Genomic DNA, 24,677 nt, shown 5'->3' on the forward strand with positions numbered 1-24,677 from the left:
AGGTCAGAGAGGGCCTCGCGGAGGACATAGTATCTAGGCTCAACCTCAAGAGGGATATGATTTGAACATGGTGGGAACAGGAACGAGAATATAAATTAGTGAGGTAAACAACAGAGACAAAAGGAAGGACAACCAAAAGGGCGGGAACAGTCTTACTGTGTGCGGCTGAAGTATAGCCTAAGTACAAAATATTACTAAGATTTGAATAGCACTTTATCTACTGTTCCCATGTCCACTGTCTCATTTGAGAGGTAGGAATTACTTGCATTTTAAAGATAAGAAAACTGAGGCTGGGGGCTGGCCCCGTGGCCGAGTGGTTAAGTTTGCGCGCTCCGCTTCAGCGGCCCGGGTTTCAGATCCTGGGCGCGGACATCGCACAACTTATTAGGCCATGATGACGTAGCATCCCACATGCCACAACAAGGAGGACCCACAACTAAAATATTCAGCTATGTATTGTGGGGGTGGGGGGAATTTGGGGATAAAAAGCAGAGAAAAAAAAAAAAAGAAAACTGAGGCTCAAGGAAATTGGTGATTTGCCCAGCGTTAAGTGGCTAATAAGTGAAGATGTGATCTGGAACCCAGGTCCCATTGTCTCCACACGCTCCGCGGCTTCCCCTTTCCTACTCCTTTCTCTAAGTCCTGCCCATCTTCTACAAGTGGTTCCGCATCAACAGCGGCTCACAATGATATCTGCTTCTCTGAATACCTAACATTTTTTCTTTATCTCACAGTTTTATCCCTGGATTCCCAGTTCTGTACTGCAGAACTGCTATGAAGGTGAAATGAGAAAGTGAACGAAGCACCTACAGTAGTGCCTTTGTTATCAAAGAAGCTCAGTAAAGGTAAGTCCTTCGGTTTTCCCTAATCAATCCACCGATTTTAAAACGATCTCTTGCACCAAATGAAACTTTCTTGATGACAGCCTCCGCCTATGACTTCTCTAGCTCTTTTCATACACCAGGGCAGTTTATAGAGAACAAGGCTGATGCTAAACAGTTATGAGAGTAATGGAGATACAAGAAGGCTCTTCAAAATGAAAGACTGATTTCACTCTACCGATTAAAAAAGAAATGTACTTAAAAAGAGGCAATGACCTGTTATGAAGGTGTATAGCTCTCTAACTTACAAGAATTCTTAACAAAAAAAGGTCTGCATTCAACTCACTACTATTATTGAAGAATGTATATGTCACAACAAAATGATCACTCTTAAATTATCAAATAAATGCCTCACAAAAGATACCAATAGTGATGTTAACTTAGCAATTCTAATGTTAAGGTCAGTGAGTAAACTCTTACCTCCAAAGGTGAGTTGCAAAGGAATCTTGTGAACTGCAGTCACATTTGAATAGAATCAGTTTCATCCAATAAATGGGCAGCAAAAGGGAACACATAGAAAAAGGAAAAATTATTACATAATTTTTCAATAAGAGCATCTAAGTAAACCTAAATGTCTGTATAAAACAAATGTTTCATACATTGTATAATTCATCCACAGAGTATAGAAAAGTTCAATCTAGCCCATAGTAGGTACCCAACTATTTGAATTAGTTTAAACAAACATTTTTTAAAAGTTGGATAAAAGCAAGTAAGGCACAACAAATTAGTCCCGAAATATTTCATTTTTTAAAATTTTATCTCACGACCCCCATATAATAAAACCTCTAAGGGAGGAATCAGCAATCTTCCTGACCAGAAATGCCACAGGCCAAGTTAAGTAAATGCCAAAGAAGAAAACGATATAAACCCAAGGGGGAACTGAGGAGAGAGAAATAAAAGTCAAGACCCAGAGAGGAGGTTGGATGAGAGTGAGGGAGCTCACACCTCCACATGCGGCACCTGCGCTGTGGTGTTTACCCTGCTCTGCCCTTTCTCTTTCTCTCAGCCTCATATGCATTATTTTTTCTCTCTGCTTTCTGTTTCTTTGACACACATGGAGACTTACAGAATTTCATCTAGAACTAAGTGTTATATGCTGTTTCTCAGTATTTAAATAAACATAAATTTTGTGGAAGGAGGAGCCATGAAAAAATGGCAAATCAAATCGCAGGTTAGCTCTGAAATGAGGACTGTCCACGTAACTTCACACATATTCATGATGGCAATTCATAATGTGTTCTTAGATGTTATTTACAAAATCAACATTTCAAATCCTTTGAGTGTCACTGTAATAATAAAATACCCAAGGAGTATAAACTCTTGTTCTTCCTAAATGCAAAGTAACTAGAATAAAAGGCAACGGCAGGCCTGTTTCCAAACTCTTAAACTTCCTCTCCACAACAAAGCCAACTAGTACTCACAGGGAATACAAATAATTTGACTCTCTTTTAGAGATACACATTGAAGTATTTCTCAATGAAGTTACATGATGTCTGGGATTTCTTTCAAAATCACTGGGGGGTCAGGAGGGAAGTGTGTAAATAAAGCGAGACTGGCCATTAGATTAAATTAGTGAGAGCAGCAGGTGGATAGATGTGGATTCATTATACCATTCTCTCTACTTTGTGAATGTTTATAGTTTAAAAAAGATATCAGACACTTCCTCCCCCAAAACTAAAGCAAATACAATCCTAAAATATTACCAGTGCACACGAAAGCCACATAATTAACTAGCATCATCTAGGCCCTAGATGATGGAAGTGTACTAAAACACAAAAACCGTAAGATTTTTTTCTTCATTTAAATGATATCAATATGCAATTCAATTATATTAACTGTCAAGAGAACTTTCTGAAAGTGCAAGATATACCAAAATTTTCATAATGCTAATAGGAAACAAGTAATTCTATTAAAATTTAAAGTTCAACCTTTGTGGTCTTGGATTCTTTTTTTTGTTTCTGCTGAGGAAGATTCGCCCTGAGTAATATCAGTGCCAGTCTTCCTCTATCTTATATGTATGTTGCTGCCACAGCATGGCTGACAAGTACTATAGGTCCGTGCCAGGGATCCAAACCTGAGAACCTGGGTGGCAGAAGTGGAGTGCACCGAACTTAACTACTACACCATGGGGCTGTCCCCTTAGATTCTTTTTACAGTAGGCCAAGATAAGACAATCCCTACCCTTCCTCCCAAGAGTAAAAAGTGATAGTTGAAATACTAGCCAGTTTTAACAGTGGAGAAAAATGAGGCATGGTGAATTTTTATTTTAAAGTAAGAAATTTACTGTTGTAGAGTTCCTATGCTTTTCCCCAGCAGGTACATGTTAACCATATTACACACATTATACTTTGGAATTTAGAAGTAGTTCTGATTCAGTAATAATTGATGCGTCAAGTAGAATGGAAGTTACTTTAAATAACAATAAAGAGAAGCATATCAACACTTTCCAAGAAAACTAATGTCTCCTTTAAGCTCCAATAATTTACATATGTCTTTGTCATGTGTATACATAACACTCCTGTCACAGCTTTTTCAATAGACCTAAAAATTCTTGTCCTGTTTGAAGCTGCCAAAACATGAAACACATAAATAAAAGTTCTCAATTCCCTGAGCAGTAAAAACAGAATAACAAACCATAAGAGACACATTCATGCTCCTATTCACAGGACACGAAAAAGGTCCAAAATTGCTGCTTCTCAATTATTGCACCAGAAAAACTCACTGCTATTTCCCTTCACTTAATTACTTAGTAAATTCTTTTGTAATGAAATTACACATATTCAGTACAAATGCTAACACTTTAAAAAAGAACAATTATAAAAAAAGCAAATGTAATTGCAAAATACATTTTGCATATACACTGAAATTGACAGTAGAAACAGATTCCTTTTAACAAATACCCCCATGATGTCTGCTCAGTATAAAAAATGGCTCAATTTTGCTGTCAATCTAAAATTACCCTAAAAAATAAAGTCTATTATAATAACAACAAAAAAGACTATGGCCACAGCTGGTAGCCCACATTAATATCACTTTTTTAATGTGGCTGCTCAAAAATACTGTGTAATGGGTATAGTTAATTAATAGGTTTAAGAGAAAGATCTTATTCTAGATATTTAGGGCTAATATTGAGAAAAGAATTTAGTATGTTTTAACAAAATATCTTATTGATTTTATAGACAGGAATATACTTATTCTAGAAACAACTGGAGGTAAACATAGCCATAGTCTCTATCTTTCTATGCATTTATTTTAAAGATTACTTCTAGGAAATATCTCAATTTAACATAGTTGAAAATGGGACAACCTGCCTGACATTTGTCTTTTCAAACTTAAACAGGTAAGTTACTTGTCAACAACAATATTAATAACATTATTAATCTGATTCACTTGATAAAATTCATAAAAATTTTAAATGTCAAATATTCTGTGCAGTCTTGAATTTTTAAAAAACACAAGGATTATATGTTCTATATTTAGAATCCAGGCATAAAGGGCATCAGTACCATTTTCAAAATCTTTTGGACCTCTAAAAAGAGAAAAAGAATACACACAGGTCAGTGCTTGTGTTTCATAGCTACGTACTGACCTTGCTTGTCTTAAGCATCTTACTTAGCACTCCTAGTGCCATTACTCTATTCCTCACTGGTAGCCTGTCTCTTAACACCTCTCATTCCTTCCAGGAAGCGCTTAATGCTTACCAAAATTTTCTAAACAGTTGTCTAAGCACACAAAATTGTAGTTAAACCACTTGTCAGTTATGATTAGTAAATTCTTTCTGTTTTCAAGACTTCTTACTAGCCAGGCCAGTTACTTGTAGGGGGGCACGAAGTGTGGGGGGGGAGGGGGGCCGGCAGAGAAAAGTAGAGAAGAATACATACTACTAATTTTGTCAAAATATCCCAGCAAAACTATAATTAATTATTTATCTTTGTAATACAATTCAACACATAAGTAATTTTGACTACTATGTTCCGGAAAGGGCTTTTCTGTTTAACAAGGAACAATGTTAAATTCCTACATTTTAAAGAAAAAAGGTACAGTGAACAGCAATTATTGCAAGATAAGCCACAAAATTTTTTTCTAAACCAAGGAAAATCAATGAGGTGTATCTATTTCTCAAAGTGGAATTCCAAGTGTTATAAGTGGTCATAAAGATTATCCAAAATTTTCTCGTATTAACAAAATTCCTCTTCTGGTCCTATTTTTCTGGTTTGTCACCCTAGCACATAGTACATACTATCTTACATAATTGTCAGGGGACAGGTCTCACCATTTTAGGCTATACTCTAATAAAATCTTTATTTAAAATTTTGTAATTATCAATCTAAATCATACCTCAGTGTAAAATACTAAGTTCCCTATCAGGAATCTGGAAGCTTTCATTCAGCTAAGCGTCTAAACTGTGTTAAGGTAAATAACGTTTCAGACTCCCTTCCCACCATCCTCCCACAATTTCTGGTACATAAATTTACACTATTTTAAATTGACTGTTTTAAGGCGGTGTAAAAACTAAGTTTTATGTTAAGAATGTCTCTCATAAATCTACAATTCTTAGAAATTGATTCCACAAAAGAGTCATTATTTCATATTTCACTGTAGAAAATTGGAACCTTCAAAAGCAGCCTAAAAACACAGCTAACTCCCATCTAAAATGATGTCATCAATACAATGAAAATTAAATCTGTTCTTAACAGCGGGTCAAAACTAAAGTTTGAGAACTAAGGAGAACTAAGATCCTGTGTATCCTAATTTTAATGGGGAGAGAAAAGAGCAATTTCAGGTACTTCGTGAAATTTATTTTTACAGCTACTCTCTGTTCCATTTGTTAGCAATGTAGCTGAAAGGACTAACCACTCGCACTGCCTCTTTTATTTAGAGCTAGAACCCTGGATAAGATGTTAAGCTTGACGACAAGGAAGATCTTATTTCCATTCTAATATACTTAACCCTGTCTTCTGAGCCATTAAGTCTCCTTTTTTGCCGTGGGAAAGAACGGTGATCTAAGAGACAGTCTGGAATCTCACTAGCTCTATCTACTTCAGTAACCAAGTATTTGGGCCTTAGTTTTCTATCTGTAAAATGATTTCAGCCTGGCTACTTTCACCAATTAGTATTCTATCGTACACCAGGTTCCTGAGACACTCTCTATAAAATTATTCCATGGCCAAATGCCAGGCTCCTGAGAAACCCTCTAAAAACTGACTCCATGGCCAAATAAGCTTGGGAAATGCTGCAGACTGTTGCTATCTCACTTCTCCTTCCTCATCTTAGAGAATTACAAGGTACACTGGTAAATTAAAGGCTCAGAGAATTCCTACAGTTAAAAACAAAAAACCCTAGAAGATGAATCAGTTCTGGGGATCTAAAGCACAGTGCCACGATTACAGATAACAATACTGTACTGTGTACTGGACAGTTGCATAGACAGATCTTAAATGTTCTTACCACACAAGAGAAACGGTAATTTTGTGATATGATGGAGGTGTTAGCCAACGCCATAGTGGTAACTATACTGCAATACATGAGTGTATCAAATCAACATGTTGTAGACCTTATGTATGTCAATTATATCTGAGTAAAGGCAGAAAAACAAAAAACCCTTCAACTTCACTCAATCTAGTGCCTTCCAAAGTTACACGGTCAGGGAGTTTTGCTTGTTTTTAATTTCACATAACATTGATTAACGTTCCACAAAACCAGTTTTCTACAAAATTCATTCTAGGAAACACCAATCCCGGCCAGCTCTGACTCATTTTCCCCAATCTGTACTTAATAAAAATGCTCACTGAAAATACTCAGTATGGCTGTTTACACAGTCAGAAAAATCACTGGCTCTTTTCTCCCCCTTTAAGAGTTATGGTTCCTATCCTAGAACACCCCTCAAGGAGATCTTTGCAAGATTTAGCACTTTGGATTGGTGAATGAGTTAATGCTCACCCCAACACCATGGAAGGAACTGTAATAAAATGCCTCCTAAAAGATTGTGATATCTACCCAGAATCACAAGAGCCTGTAACACTAATACACAGAGCTAGATATAAATGTTTTCCTTGAAACATTTGTCCACAGTTTGCTAATACACATCCTAATTAGTGAGCTACTTCTATGCATATCTTTTTACTACTTGCAACTCCCTCCCCAATTTCTAAGAGCAACATGGATTTGGGCTATCATTAAGCCAATCACTAACACCTACCTCATGTGTTCTCCATAATAACAGTTGCATGTTTTATAAACAGTGGCTTTTTATCTATTAACATAAATAGTATAATCTGAACTTATTAAAAGTTCATTTACTATTTACTACTTCCAATTCTGGCGGTTTTATTTCTAAAATTAAATGGTTAATTTTGCAACATGAATCTACAAATCCAGATAAGAATATAATAACTATAGCCTGAAGAGCTATACTCAAAGAGAATGGAGTCTAAAAGAATTTTGTTGCTTTTCAACATTACCAGCAGGAAACAATACTACCTTAAACAGAGTTCCCATCAAAATGCAAAGAAATAGAAGTTCTTGGCAAAGTGACCAAAAGGAACAACCACTAAAGAAAGTCTCAAGTGCTGGTGACATGATGTGCTGAGTCCAGAATCTTTGCTTCACTAATGGGAGAGTCATTTTGCCACAGGACCCTGCCGACCTAAAGACATGCTTGTTTACAACATTAAGTAAGTTAAGGACTAGCACAACATACTAAAATATCTCATAAGAAATGTGGAAATAATACAATACCTTAAGACTTTTTTTAAGTCAACATTGGGACCTAAATTTCATGTAAGAGAAATCTTTAAATCTTTTTCTGACTTTCTTAATCTCCAAGCTAAGGGTTCAGAAACGCATCAAAACCCCAACATGATACCACTATATACCTACCAGAACAGCTAAAATTAAAATGTCAGACACTACTAAGTGTTAGTAAGGATGTGGGATAGTGAGAATTTTCATATGGTGCAACCAATATGGAAAAGTGGCAGTATTTACAAAAGCTAAGATATGTTTACCCTAGGTAACTCCTAGGTATATATCCAAGAGAAATGTGTGTTATGTCTGTCAAAAGACATGTACAAGAATGTTCACAGTAGCTTTATTCATAATAGCCAAAAACTAGAAACAACTCCCATGCCCATCAGTAGGAAAAGGAACCACCTGAGCCATACGCATATAATGGAATGTGACACAGGATTGAAAGGAAACTACTACTGCATGCAATGTGGATAACTCTCAAAGGCAGAATGTTGAGTATAAGGAAAAAACTGAAGAGTATAAACTGTATGAACACATTTATATGAAGCTCAAGAACAGGCAAAATTAATCTATGGTGATAGAAGTCAGAACAATAGTTCCCTCTGGGTGGGAGAGTACTGACTGGGAAGGGGCATGACAGAGCCTTCTAGCCTGCTGAAAATGTTCTACCTCTTAATCTGAGTAATGACCATAAAGAGTATATACACATGTAAAAATTCAAAAAGCTTGCGCCAGCCCCATGGCATAGTGGTTAAGTCCAGAGCACCCCACTTCAGCAGCCTGGGTTCACAGGTTCAGATCCCAGGCACGGACCTACACCATTTGTCAGCTATGCTGTGGTGGCAACCCACGTATAAAGTAGAGGAAGACTGGAACAGATGTTAGCTCAGGGCTAATCTTCCTCAAGCAAGAAAACCAGAAGATTGGCAACAGATGTTAGCTCAGAGCTAAAGATCTTCCGCAAAAAAGAAAAAAAGAAATCTTGGGGAAAAAAATACATATTAAAAAAAATTCAACAAGCTGTATACCTAAGATCTGTGTACTTTACTATACATAAATATAAAAATTAATTTTAAAAAAGGAGATAAAAAGGAGAAAAAAACTACTGAGTTCCTCCTGGGGATTTTTCCTAAAATCATTGAAAGCACAGAATTTCATAGCTAAAAGCAATCTTGGCAATTATCTAGTCCAATTTCTTTAGTTTACATCTAGATAAGCTGATGTCCAGAAATCTTTCATTATGTTACAGTTGGCAGGAAAACTGGGGTTAAAACCTAGAAGCCTTTTGCAATCCATGGTTCCCTTCTTTATACAAAGGACTTAACACTATCCTTCATCAGAACTCACCAAGAAGGCAATAAAACCCACAGATACCAAGCCTCAGTGTTCTAAAATAACACGAAAACATGGTGATAAATAGGTGTTCAGGGAGCAAGGAAACAAAGTAATTAACAAGCATACAACAAAATATGTAAGTTTTATGATGACAAATTTTGCCAACGAATGGCAAAAAGGGGGAAGAATTAAAGAAAATCTTTCATGAGTGACATAGATAAGAAAGGAGATGCCCCACGCTTTGTTTTCCAGCCTCACCAGTATCACTGCTGTTCTGTGAACATGACATGCACTCTCCCATGGACCTGAAACATGCCTCTCCCAGATATGCACAGGTGCATGCTCTTCATCCAGGTGTCTGCCAAGGAGCCCCTCTCGTCAGATATCTTTCCAATATCCTTATCTAATCATCACCCTTCCCCAACCCTGCTCTCCATCTCTCACCTCCTCTTCATTTTTCTTTTTTTTTTTTTTTGAGGAAGATTAGCCCTGAGCTAACATCTGTCACCAATCCTCCTCTTTTTGATGAGGAAGACTGGCCCTGAGCTCACATCTGTACCCAGCTTCCTCAATTTTATATGTGGGATGCTACCACAGCATGGCTTGATGAGCAGTGTGTAGGTCTGTGCCCAGGATCTGACCACAGAACCCCAGGCCGCTGAAGCAGAGCGCACGAACTTAACTGCTACACCACCAGGCCAGTCTCTCTTCATTTTTCTTGTTAGCGCATATTACTCTAATAATATACTGAATACTTATTTGTTTATTAGTTCTCTTCCTCACTAGCAGATCATTTCCCTAAGGTCAAGAACTTTTCTGTCTTGCTCACAATGCTGTATCCCGAGTTTAAAATAATGCCTGGCACATAGTAGGGACTCAGATATTTGCTGCTTAAATGACTAGATGCATTCATTCATTTGTGAATGGAATTAATCAATTCATAAACAAATAAATGAATATCATATTCTGTTCTTTGTCCCTATGTCTCTTCATGGTCCCTGGTTACTTTGTAGAACTGGGTCATCTGGTCAAGGTGAGATGCCATGAACAGAGAGAAGCAGTCACCAGCGACCAAGAGCTGGTATTACTGAAGTAACAACCTGTGCGATTCTTGTTAGATCCTCTTAGGAAAACCCGTGTCCTCCAGGCACACCTTTAATTTCCTGCAGGGAAACTTCCAGTAAGTCTTATTTTTGAGGAGCAACTACAAAGAGATTCTCAGGACAAAACTAGGTATCATCTAAATAACACTAAGTTGGGTAAAAGAATTCAAATTGACCTTGAAAAACTGGATGTCTTCCAAAAATCTGAATGGCATGAATTAGCAACAAGCAAAAAATACCACAAATTTACCAATAAAAACTACACTAAGATACCACATAACATCCGTTAAAAATGGCTATAATCACTAAGACTAAAAATAACAAACATTGGAGAGGGCGTGGAGAAAAGGGAACCCTCATACATTGCCGGTGGGAATGCAAACTGGGGCAGCCACTATAGAAAACAGTATGGAGATTCCTCAAAAAACTAAAAATAGAAATACCATATGACCCAGCTATCCCACTACTGAGTATCCACCCAAACAACTTGAAATCAACAATCCAAAGTAACACATGCACCCCTATGTTCATTGCAACACTATTCACAACAGCCAAGACATGGAAGCAACCCAAGTGCCCACCGACAGACAACTGGATAAAGAAGATGTGGTATATATATACAATGGAACAACACTCAGCCATAAAAAAAGATAAAATCATTCCATTTGCAACAACATGGATGGACCTGGAGGGTATCATGCTAAGCAAAATAAACCAGACTGAGAAAGAGAAACATCATATGATTTCACTCGTACGTGGAATATAAACAAACACATGGACAAAGAAAACAGTTCAGTGGTTACCAGGGGAAGAAGGGTCGGGGGTGGGCACAGGGGGTGAAGGGGAGCACACATATAGTGACGGACAAGAAATAACGTACAATTGAAGTTTCACAATGATGTAAACTATTATGAACTCAATTGAAAAAAAAAATTCCAGGGAAAAAGTGAAGGGGTGGGGAGGGATGCAGACAATGGATGAAACAAGGCTGGCAAAAAAAATATTAGCAGGAAACTACAGTCAAGACAAAATTTATTTTAAAAGCCCTCTAGTCAAAGAACTAAGAAATAGAATCTATTACTGGCAATTTAGTTAACACTAAAAACTAATATTTGATTATATTAACAAACATATTAACAATGATTAAAGATACTGCTTGCATACTTATCAGACCAACTGATTCCAAGCAAGATCAACCTCCAAACACGCCAGGCATATATATGTCCAATAATTTTTATTAGCAGTAGTATTTTAACATTTTCAACATTAACACACACCTATGAAAAGAAGTTTTTACAAGTATTGTATAATTCATTTTATTTGTTAGCTAAAATGTGCAAAGGACTATATCTTATTCATTTATGCAGCCCAAGGACCTACCACAGTGACTGCAACAGGCTAGGAATTAAATATTTATATGACCGGTTGAATAGAAGAATCATACTTCTCCAGAGCACAGGAGAAAAAAATGGAAGCCTTTCTAAGTATAAAATTTTGAGCTATTTCTAGAATGACTGTCACAGAAAAGCTAACATATATATATTTATCAATATTTACAGACCTACACAAATATATTCCCAAGTTTTACACATTCTTAATGGCAGAATTACGCTCTGGATAAATAATCATGTATATAATAGATATATTTTACTTTTATAACTATTGACTAGAAAAAAATGAACTGCTTTTTAATCATGCAAGCAGTTACCTAAAATTATTTGGCATATCAAATGAATTAGCACAGCAAAACCACAAACTTTCCTCCTTTAGACTAGTCATCAATAGGTAGTATCGTTCACTTGTCAAGTCATTACCAGGAGGTCGGAAAACTTGAGGCTCCTCAGATTTAATGGAAAAAGCAGACCTAAAACACAAAACTAAAGACTAATGGCACTCACAAGATTATTCCTATCACATGAGCTTTGCATCCACTAAATTGTGCTTAACTCGTGGGTAAATTTATCAACACTCCCTCTGAGGAAATTAAAAGCAGCTTTTACTTATCATAGAAGGACAACTGTCAAGAGCTTTTGACATCATTTGAATTTTCTTTTTTGCTTCATGTCACAAGTTTCAACAACACTATTTTCTTTCTGAGTAGTTTCCCATTTGTCAACAAGAGAGTTCTCCAACCAGCTGTTTCTTAAGCATAGTCAGCTCAGCTGCTCACTCATCAATGAATGTTCCCTGGGCTTCTACTCCATTCCAGGCACTCTGCTGGTCATTGTAGACTACTTCTGACTGGAAAAGTATCTTTGTAAGTTGGTGTAACACACAAAGAATGCTATAGGTTACGGTAGTCTAATACAGCTAATTTTTCAAATGGAGAGACCTACTCTAAGAATAGGCAAGAAGCTCTATCACCAGAGTAAAAGAAGACCCAGTTACTTTGTGTCCAGTTCTAAGTAACAATTAAGAAACAGAAATCCTCACTCAATGATACCTTTTATAAGTTTTATGTGGTATAACAGGATTCTAAAGACATCTTGATGAACCAAACTGAATGGTTTTGAACATTATTACTTTTTTCCTTTGAAAGGACTAGTACTACTATGAAAATTTAAAACGTGATCTTTTAAGTCAAACAAATATTTGAATTAAAACAAAAAACAACAAGAAAAAAATACAATTTTATTTGCAAACGCTGGCTGGATAGACCAGAAGAATCACTAATCTGCCCCTGACCTCAGAATCTCTGATGGTTCCTCACAGTTTATCATCACCCACATCCCAGCTCTAAAGCTGAGTCAACGGTTCTTTAGCCAAGCACCTTCACTTTTATTGAATCCTCACAAAAACCCTGCTGTACTATTTTCCCCCCACGTTCAAAAACGAGGAACCTGAAGAAGAAAGCTGAGGAATCAGAACTGGCTCACAGCCACACATAACAAATGGGGAAGCCGAGCTTTAAGGCAGCAAGGTCTGATCAGAGCTCACTGCCACCCCTGATGCTCTTCAGCCTTGTGGCATCAATATTTTTACCCAAAATCTATGGAACTATAAACATAACAAATGCTGTTGAGAAGTACTGGCATTATCTTCACACCATTCAACCCAAATAATTTATCACTGGGCACATGTGTCCTAACACAGGTGGTGAATCAAGAATCAACATCTACTTCATGCCAAACATTCCATTCCACAGCTAACTTTTCATTTCATTGTCTCATTTCTCAGCTTTCAGAAAATATATGTACATATTAACTATAATAGTCATTCCTGTATTGAGTTATACCTTAACTAGAGGTCAATTATCAAGTTACTCCAGAATTTCAGGCATTTAATCAATTAAATGGCATTTTCTAATGCTTATGTCTCCAACTCACAGGAGAATTGCTCAAGCTCCTTTTCCCATGTTCCTCTTCACTGTTACTTTACTAACAATAAACTTGGTGATCTAGTTTTCAAGCCAATGACTAATACTTCCACTCCTCCCTTACACCTGCTCTACTTTTCCTTAACACTTATCCCCTGCTAACCTATTACATAATTCACAAATTTATTATGCTTATCCTTTAATGACTATCTCTGACTGCTCCCTCCCACCCCAGGATGGGAGCTCCACAAGAGCAAGGGATCTTTATCTGACTTACTCTCTCATTCGTTAACTGTACCAAATGCCTCTCGAACAGTACCTGGCACATAGTATGTGCTAAATAAATATTTTAACAAACATAAGAAACCACAAATTAGAAAGGGAAAGAATGCCAAAACTAGACAATTAACATAGCAAGAACTGACAGCAAAAAGAGAAAGGAATAACATAGCAAGAATTGACAGCAAAAAGAGAAAGGAAAAAAGATTAAAATAGAGCAACTTTAGAGAAAAAAGCAGTAGTCTGAGGGCATGTGGCACACCGAAATACAGCAAGAGCAAACACTCCTGAGGGACATGAGCGCCACTATCAACAGGCAAGTCCTGCTCGGTATTCTGTTTGAGAAGGCAGGGAAGAACACAATACATTTGAGAAAGCCTGTCATTTTAAATCATTACAGCACATAAAATCTTAGCAATAAAAATGTTTCAATTATCTGGAAAATTTGCTTCTGTTGAACATTTCTCAGTGATGTCACTTATTCTACGTCAATCATTTAGGCCCTCTTTAACTTTTTCATACAGCAACACTGCGGCCTAGCATAAAAAGCACTGAAATTTGTAGATATTGCTCTGCCACTAACCACCATGTTATCTTGGACAAATTACTTTAATTCTCTAAATAAGAGAAGTTAATTTACACAATCACTACAGTCTTTCCATCTCTAACATTGTATGATGCTATGACTTCATATTTTAAGTTTTTGGAAATTATTGACCAAAAGAAACTTTAAGGAAAAACATTCCAAGTGCTAGCTTTCATTCTACCGCTTTGCCTCTCCCCCAAAATTAACATCGTGCCAGTGTAATGGAAAAACTCAATTTTCCACCTGTGTAGGGAAAAAGCCAGTTCTTCTTTACTATGTCTTTCTTCTCTGTGAGTCTCCTTTACTACTCACAGAGAACACTTCACTTCTGACACTTCTGGTCACCAAATGTGGAGGCTTCTCCCCACAAGCAATTCTGTGACACCAGCTGGGTGTCCCATAATTTAACTCAGTTCTGACACTGTCTACCTAGAGACAGCATCAGATCCCACAGGTTAAGGGCTCAGTCCCACAGGATTGATCCCTTCATACACACACGTGCTTCAGAGACCAGTGGCAAGCCCAGGTTATTATCTGTGCTTCTGACCTACCAGTTATAAATGAGAGGTTCCAACAAGCTCTTCCTCCTCAGGTTCAATTAATTTGCTAGAGCGGCTCACAGAACTCAGTGAAACACTTACTTATGATTACCATTTTATTAAACGATATGGTAAAGGATAGACATGAACAGTCAGATGAAGAGATCCATAGGGCGAGGTCTGGGAGGGTCCCAAGACCAGGAGCTTCTGTCCCCATGGAATTGAGGTACGTCATCCTCCCAGGGTGGATATGTTTGCCCACTTGGAAGCTTCCTCACATAGGTATAATTAACTATTAACTCCATTTCCAGCCCCTCACCCCTCTCCCCTGTCTGGAGAATCAGGGGTGGGGCTGAAAATTCCAAGCTTCTAATCATGGCTTGGTCTTTCTGGTGAGGAGCCCCATCCAGGAGCTCATCTAGAGTCGCCTCATGAGAGCAAGAGATGCTCCCAGTGCTCTTCTCACTTAGGAAATTACAAGGGTCTCAGGAGCTCGTGCCAGGAACTGGGTGGCAGAGACCAATATACACATTGTCTATTATCTCACAGCTAGGGATACAATCATGCTTCCACTCTTATTTAAGTAAATGATTCAAGAACTTGGGTAATTTAACTACTATTAGTAACAAATATCTTGCAACACACCTTATGACAGACTACAATATAAAAGTGCCCTAACTCAGGGGCTACTCATAAAAAGTGGCTTTGTTGATTGAATTTTACAAATAATTGCCTAAGCACTCTACTTTATTCAAGTAAGTTAAACCTGGACTAAAAAATATTTCAAAATGCTCAGAGCTTGCCATCATTCAAATTCTACTAATTATATACCAAAGTTAGGTATTTATAAAATAGTACATGTGTATGAGATTGGTTTCTTTGCATAATTGAAGGAAAATGTCAGTCTGATACAGTGAACAATTTTCTAAATATGCTATTATTTTCGTATACAAAGAGTAACACTATTAAGAAAGAAAAATGAAGCTGAAAGGTTCTCTAGGTTAAGTTCCAGAAAATATTTATCTTTAACAAGAATCATTCGTAATTATCATATTCAATGTCTCAAAGCAAATTACTTCTAACCAGGGGCAGAAGGAAAGCATTTATCCGTCCTTCACGGGCTGAGCACACACCTTCCACCTCCCACACAGGGACAGAGCCGAGCCAGGAGCACAGAGCAGAGCTGCTCTCGACCTAGACCACCACCTGGTGGCTGGAGCAGGACAACCATGCAGCGCTCTGCCATCTCCTTCCATTGCTCCACAGGGTCAGAATGGAGCCATCGCGTCCTTTTCCCCTTTTCTTCCCCACACTTACTGTCTAATCATATACAACTGAAATATAACGTAACTTTCCCCAAAACAAGCCTCCGTCAGAAGTGGAGGTCTCCTTACATTTGAGTCTCTCATAGGAAGTCCTTTGAACTAATTTAGAAAACAGCGCTTTCTGGGAAAGTACAATAGTCTGAAATAATTTCAATTATCATAGGTTTCAATTTATACAAGATCATCTAACAGAATCAGGAAAGAACAAGGAATATTTACAGGTAAAAGGGCATAACTTCAGGGACTTGTCTTTAGATAACCCCCGAAGTGGCAAGGGGAAACGAGGCTGCCCAAGTGCGGACAGTGGTGAAGCTGAGCAATGGGCACACAGGAGTTCACTACACCATTACCTTTACCCTGTGCATGGCTGATATTTTCAAAGATTTTTTAAATTAAAGTAAAAATATATGATTCAGACTTATTAATCCACACATCAAATAATAAGTGAACTTCTTTCTAAAAAAGCGTAAAACTTCTCTAAAAAGTTGATTAATCATTTTTTTAAAGAGGCTTTTAAAGATTTCTTTAAAAAACAATAAATGATAAGAAACATTGTGAACCTCATGATTATCTACAAATAGAGAAAACTGTCCTGACGTTATTCAATTGAGTCGTTGTGGCCTAGCATAACATTTCCACTAGCTTCATGCATGGATTCAAAGAGCGCTGTGTTTTAAACAATCTGAACAGAAGCACAGCTGATGTGCTCTGTAATCCACACAGCAGAGCGGCTCTGGTGCTGACGGAGACAGCCAGCTGATGATCAGCCATTTGCATCTTCCACTACTATGTTTTACTTGTTACTAACTTGTGAATGTGTGACATAGTAGAAGGAAGAACGAAAACATGGAACAGGGATGACCACGAAGTTAAGAACCTTCCTCTGTTTAATTAGACAGGGAACGGCAGGCTCACAAAAAGAAATCCTTCTGTCGTACAGATGTTTAATAGGAACTTATCAAAAGCAGGCAGGTGTCCACTGTGGATAACAAAGCCATGGGACCAAAAGTTCAAGAAGGGTTCTGGTCAACACCATGGGAGGAGAAGAGTCAGAGGAGTCACAATCCAAGGGAAGCAGCTGCCCAACCTCTGACTCCACCCCAGGGATTGTAGGCAATGACGAGTGGTATGTGACAATGATGCCACCAGGGAGCCTTCCCTGCTTGACACTGGATATGCCCCAATTCACAGCCACACAATGACTTATAAGCAAACCACTCAGGCCAGGCTTACTTTCTATCCACATAACTGTACTTCAGGTAGAAGACTTGACCTCACAAAAAAGGAGGGAGAGGAATATATATTCCTTTCAAAAATTTAAATAAAATTTCCTTTAATTCTATAATAATGCAACTATGATATTATATACATACACATATATATATATAAAAATGACATCATATGCTTATCCTACAATGAGGGGAGATGGGGGCACAATGTAAATCTTCTTCTTTAGTGCAAAAAGAACACTTTTTATGGGACCAGTTGGACAAGGTCTAATTTCTTGCTGCTTAAGTATTTTATTAAGGCAATAACCTGGATTCAATTACTAAATTTAACAGGGCAGATTCATATTCTCTCTGAGAAAAATGTTGTGAGTCATCAAAGACGGTGTTTGTTAGAATTTTTAAACCTCATAATTTACATGGTTAATAACATTCCTAGTTATAAGGGACAATAACTGTATCATCATTTTCATCATCCCTAGAGTGCTATTGCTTGCTCCCTTTCATTTTACTGTTGCCATCAGCATCAGTCTCTCACTTGTTTCATAAAAGTATCTAAAGTTGCAATGCAAAACAAAATTCTTTCTAAACATTTCAGTCTATGATGATAGAAGTTATTCAAAATAAGACACTTCTTCCTAATATCTTGTCAATAATTTAAAAATTAATCAGGGATACATTTCTCACCCACTGTCAAAAAACCAAACGTTTGATACCACACTCTTTTGGGAATGCTGTGGAGAAAGGGACTCACATACTGGAGCGCAAAAGGTACAAAATCTACGGAGGGAATTTCGCATTATGTAACAAAATTAGATGGACTTTTGCCCTTTGATGCACTATCTGAAATCAACCATAAAAGTTTATTTTCCCACAAATGCAAAGTGACAAAATTATACTACCTGTAACAGCAAAAGGTTAGAAACACCCCGAATGCTCATGAATAGGACACTGCTTGAATAACTACAGTATGTCCACTCAAGGAAGAACATGTGGCTGAAAAAACAAAGAATGAGAAAGATCTCTCTGATATGATACAAGAGTAATCCCCAGAATATGTTTTTAGGGGAAAACAAAAGACAGCTACCAAAGCAGAATGTTTCTCTTTACAAAAAAAAGGAATAAAAATAAGATTATGCATACTTGCTTATTTTTGCAAAAACAAACAAAACTCTTAGAAGGATAAACCCGACAACAATCAAATGGTTAATAGAGGGCAGGGAACAGGGTGGAGGAGATACGGAAAGGAGGCTTCTCCGAGTGTATCTCTTTTTACATAGTTTTGACTTTTTTTTTTTTTTTTTTTGCTGAGGGAGATTCACTCTGAACTAATACCTGATGCCAATCTTCTCTTTTTTTGTATGCGAGCTGCCACCACAGCATGGCCACCAACAAGTGGTGTAGGTCTGTGCCCAGAAACCGAACCCAGGCCACCAAAGCAGAGGATGCCAAACTTAACCACTAGGCCACTGAGGCTGGCTTGACATAGTTTTGACTTTTGAACTACATAAATGAATCACCTACTAAAAACTAAATTAAATTAAGAAGCAAACCCCAAAACTGAAAACAAACTGAAATAACTGAACGTAAGTCAATTTAGTAACATAACTACATAAGAAAAAATAATTATTCCACATGACTTCTGAACATAGTATTCTGTGGGATATATTCTAGGGACAAAAAAGAATCATACATTTCATTCATCAGTTGTCACTATTGTTAGTGACATTGTAATACTGAATCTGTTCTATGTATATCATAATATAAAGTAAGTTCATAAAGATGCTAATGTGACCAAGAAACACACAAAGAGAAACAAACGTAAAATCAGAAAAGTTAAGACAACTCCACAATGCTAAATTTGAACTGGAAATATCAACATAAACTCATACTGCCCAACTCCTCTTGGTCTCTAAATTCAATCTCCATTATAAGGACCCAAGGCTTCCTGGAAAAATAGCTGGCAGGTTCCAAGACTGGGCTGGGAAATGCACAAGATGAGACTGAGGCATCTTTCTGTTCCGCAAAGCAGGAAGGCTCTCAAGACTAAAGGGAGACTATCAAAAGGCAGAAGGGACATCTTGAAGGACTTTGCACTGGCCAAATTTGGGACAATCTGAGCACCAAAAACAATTGTGACTGTGATTATAAAGTATTGAATAAAAAACATCCATGAGCTTCACAGTGACAGTACAAAACAAAGAAGGGGAGGGATATTAATTTGCCACCAACTCCTTACTCTAAAATTTGTAACTAAGGGGAAAAAATTCAGCATTTACCTTGCCTCCTTAACAAAGAATGGCTATTAAAAATGCATTTTCTTAAAAAAGAAAAGCTAAACAAATCATTATTCCACAACCACCAGTGAAATGAGTGATCCGAAGATCATCAGTGGACACTAAAACCACTAGAGGTAAGGCTGCTGAGGAAAGGGCTGTTCATCTGCGCTGAAGCACCTCTGCAGATTACATGCTAATCACAAGAGGAAACTCTCATCCTTACAGTGAAGAAATACTGAGGTCACCACTTTAACAGTGTTCAAAGTTAGCATCACCAATACTGGGAAAACCCATTATTATATATCTTGTCATACTACGATACGATGTAGACAAAATCAACTATGAAGCATATTTGCCAAGAATTGTTTAACCTGAACCTTACTAAGATTTAGACTTAATTTTCAGTCTACAGGAAATTTGGGGAACAGATGAGTAAGTTAAAGTAGACTAGGAAGAAAGATTCAGACAAATACACAATGTGGAATATTCTATACAGCAACTGGCCTGAACTTTCAAAAGCCAGTGTCACGTACCACAGGAGTAATGAGCCTAACTAGCATCCTGTTTAAGCACAAAATACCACCCTCCACTAAAAGAAATCAGGACTCCTTGGACAAAAGGCTGATTCCAAATCTGGAAAAAGAAAAATATAACATTAATCTGGAACATCATTTTGTGCCAGATAAAAAGGGAAAATTTAAAGACTAATGGGGTCGTATCAAAAGGATATAGAAGGGGCCGGCCCTGTGGCCTAGTGGTTAAGTTCGATACACTCCACTTCAGCAGCCCAGGTTCAGTTCCCAGGCACAGACTTACACCATTTGTCGGCAGCCATGCTGTGGTGGCAACCCACATACAAAACAGAGGAAGACTGGCACAGATGTTAGTTCAGGGCACATCTTCCTCAAGTTTAAAAAAAAAAGAGGAAGATTGGTGAATTTTCCTCAGCAAAAAAAACAAAAAAAAACGACATAGAAGCTTGTTTGAAGGGACTCCTACTGGCCAAATTTGGGACAATTTAAGCACGTAAAAAAATTGGCAATGGATTATAATACTTTGAAAATTTTTTAGGTCCATGGGCCCATAGTGATACCAAAAGGAAAAAAAGGTGGTGGGTGGGAGGTGAATGGAGAGAGAAAGCTCTTCTTTATAGAAGATATGCAATTTCAGATAATAAATATAGAAGAAAATAATACAATGATATAAATTACCATTTTGCAGCCCCTCCTACTTTCCCATAGTAACTGATTCAGGTAAGGAACACCAAAGGATGTTAAAACAATCAGATGACAGGGTGTTGGGGAAGAGGTTATTCAAAATATCTCAAAACTATCATCCCACAGGTTACTTTTTAAACACTAAGGGTATAATGTGCCTTTACATTGGAAAAATCTAATTACAGAGGTAAAAATGTCACTTAACAATAAAGAGATCTGATGGCCATCCAACCACGTGAGCAGACCTAGCATCACAAATAAGGGATAACCTGATATCATGTGCTGCCTGATGTGATACAGCAGAACAAAAAAACTCACAATCCCGAGAGAAAACTGTTTGGCAATATCTAAAAGCTAAACATCTGCACACCCTACGATACAGCAATTCTACCCTAAGTATACACCCAACAAAAACGTGCCCGTGTGCTTAACGAAGGACATGTACAAGGATGTACGGACGCAGCACTAGCCACGGCAGCCCCAAACCAGGAACTAATCAAATTCCCATCAACAGTAGAAACGGATAAATTATGTTATGTTCATAAGTAGAATACTACACAGCCTTGAGATTGAACAATCTACAACACACACTAATATAGATGAATTGCACTAACATAATGTTGAGCAAAAGACACCACAAGCAAAAGAGTACACAGACGATGCTACTTCCATAAAGTACGAAACAGGCAAGCTAAGATGTACTCTTACAAGTCAAGAGAGCAGTGGCAGTGACTGGAAAAGGATGAGAGGGGACTTCTGGGGGCTGGCCGGTAGTAGTCAATTTCTTGATCTGACAGCCAGTCACAGAGCGAGTTCAATTCATGAATATTCATCTATCTGAAAGCTAACGTGTATTTTTCTGTATGAACATCATACTTCAATAAAAAGTTTTCTTAAACAGTACACATCACCTACATCTAACAATAGTGAAGCTGAATAATCATTAGGAAACACACAAATCCTGAATATAGGACATTCTAAAGACAACGAGTTTAGACACTAAAAACGTCAGTCACAAGCAAGAAGAAAATCAAAAAAGACTAAGGAAACTTGGCAGTATTATCAAGACAGCATAAACGTAATAGCTCATGCAATGCATGAATCTTGACTGGATCCTATATTAAAAGGAAAAAAGCTATAAAAGGTATTTCTGGTATAATTTGGAACTTTTGAACATGGATTGTGATGTTACAGAACTTCTGTTAACTTTTCAGGAATGATAAATATTGTGGTTATGTAGGAGAATATATTTTCTCTTAGGAGAAGCACACTTAGTATTTGCAGATGAAATGTTATTCACAAACTACCTTCAAATGGTTCAGGTAAGTAAAGGAGAGAAAGAAAGCAAGTCTGACAAAGTCGTCAACAACTGGTGAACCTTGGTGAACATTTTGTGGTTGTCCACTATATTCTTTCAACTTTTCTATTCATAAATTTCAAAAGTTTCAAAGTAAAAAGTCAAGGAAAAGAAGTGAATATCACAGAAACTATTTAAAAGATAGAAGCTATTCTAGAATTTAAAAAATAAATATAACATATGAACCCAGAATGGATACTAATTTTTAAAAAAACAGAAAATGTACATAAGGACTAGATATTAAATGATATTTATAAATAATTGTTAATTTTCTTATGTGATAATGACACTGTGTTTTGAAGAAGCACACTGTGTTTTTCAGAGATGCATGCTAAAGAATTTAGGAGTAAAAGGTCATGATGTATAATGTAAGTTAAAATGACTCACACAAAAAAGGCAGAGAAACTAACCATTGAGTCTAGATGATGGGTATGCAGGTGATCAACATTTATTCTTTCAATTTTCCTTTGTTTGAAAGTTCACAAAATTGGGAAAATAATTTAGTGAGTGCCTCAGAAGCATGAGGAGACTGCTAGGGGTATGACTACAGTATGTTGTTCAAATAGTTTAAAAGAGCTGAGAGCAACTTTAGTTATTCTAAGGAACCAATGGTACATATTAAATATTACTAGATAATGGTATTTTCTATAATATAACATTAATACAATTTCAGCTAAGTTCTGTGTTTATATCATATAGAATTACTGGTATTTTGAAAAACAAAGATTCTTAAAGGCTGGTCTTATATTGTATTATACAAAAGATAGGCCACAAATAACTCCCGTTTTATTTATATAGTACTATTTTCTGAAAATCTGGTATTCACCTGAATGATTGAAAATAATAATGGAAACAAACATACTGGAGTAATTCATGAAGTCCTATACAATCTCACTATCTTCAATTATGTGCTACTTTTCTAAAGATGTTACTAAAAAGAACTGACTTGCTATTTTGGATATCAAAGCAATCTACATTTATTTATCTTCTCATCAAATCTCTCAAAAAATAACCTACTTTTCAGACTGTTTAAATGATTGTTTTACAGTTACCAACAGAGGCAAAGTGGATTTTATAAACTGCTATGGCTGCTTCAAGTGCCCAAGTTAGTATGTTATTTACTCTAAATGTTTTACAAGAGCAAAAAATGTATTTTCTTGAATATAATTAAATCAGCTTCGCCCAATAAATTAACAAAACCACAGCACAGTGAGCTGCTGCAGGAGCCCCTGAAGCTGGTCAGGAGAACACAACACTCTTTTAAGGAGAGCTTTTCTGGCTTCTCCTGCTGCCTCTGAGCACAGGAACACTGGCCATTTGCTCATGTTGAAAACTAGCTGTGTCCAAAGGGAAATCACTTCTGCACTCGATGACAGAAATTCGGTTCCTTCAATATAAAACGCCACACTTTAAGACTGGGAAGCAAGGTGGTATGTCCAAATCAGTTTCTCCAGGCAGCTAGCCCCACAGGTAGAGTGTGCTTACTCTCTCTCTGCAGGCAACGGTTTGCCAAGGGAAGTAAGAATTTCCAGATGAGAACACAGCAGGTGAAGAAGCTCATCCGCAGCAGTGACCAGCTCCTTACACAGAAGTATTGCCAGGGCAGTTCACAGGCTTGAAATCCCTGTTAATGAGCCAAAAATTTAATTTCCTTACCTAGAGAATACCAGAGGCACTGCTCCTGACAAGTGCCCTGCTAATAAAGCAGGGAGGACCTCAAAGAGAAATGAGCAGCACAGCAGTGGCAGATGGGGCCGAAGGGGCAGGCCCGAAGGACAAGAGCTCCTCAGCAGCCCCCAAGGGAAGTGACTGTATTCAGAACAGAGCTTGCCAAAGGGTGCTCTTGAAAACAATGGAGATTTTGGTGGGAAGAAACAAAGAGGAGGCCAGCAGTTCCATGAGGACAAGCTAAACTGTAGGCCAGTTGGTTTACCAGAAAGCAACAGGAAAAGAGACAGCTAAAAAGAGCCCTCTTGGGGTCAAAACAAACCTCAAAAACTGGCCTCAAAAAATGATCCTGCAAAAAGGCCCAAATTTAATTAAATCAGACTATGGAGCAATTTATGTCCCAGGGCACTGTTGAAAACAACAGAGGAATCAGCCAGCAATTAGTGGGGCCTAAGAGACAGGGATACCCACAGAGGCAAACATCTTTACAGGGAGATCAGGGAAGGAGACAAAGAGGACACTTCTAAGACCACTGTCATCCAGGGTAACTGCAACGCCCAAGGCTGGGCCCTGGGAGTGACATCAGAGGCTTCTCATATGAAAATGCATATTCTCCTTTCTTCTCTTGACTGATTTTAAAAACAACTGTATAAAACAATATGTATATAATTGGATTGTTGGGACTATAACATAGAAAAGTAATATATTTGACAACAACATCATAAAGAAGGTGGATGAGACAAAGCTGTGTTACTGTAAGAAAACTATACTAGATGGTAACTCAAATCCACAGGAACAAATGAAGAGAACCAGAAA

The 24,677-nt window shown here is 37.4% G+C and overlaps 1 protein-coding gene across 2 annotated transcripts in view; it reads right to left on the minus strand.

Annotated features, from left to right (window-relative positions):
- ATE1 (arginyltransferase 1) overlaps positions 1 to 24,677 on the minus strand; it is a 165,926-nt gene that overhangs the window by 113,063 nt on the left and 28,186 nt on the right. For both annotated transcript variants that reach the window (XM_046652097.1, XM_046652096.1), the window contains exon 8: positions 1,302 to 1,334. In XM_046652097.1, the coding sequence (XP_046508053.1) occupies positions 1,302 to 1,334 (33 nt within the window). The remainder of the gene's footprint in view (positions 1 to 1,301; positions 1,335 to 24,677) is intronic.

Source organism: Equus quagga, chromosome 2 (assembly GCF_021613505.1).
Source record: "Equus quagga isolate Etosha38 chromosome 2, UCLA_HA_Equagga_1.0, whole genome shotgun sequence".
NCBI lineage: Eukaryota > Metazoa > Chordata > Mammalia > Perissodactyla > Equidae > Equus > Equus quagga.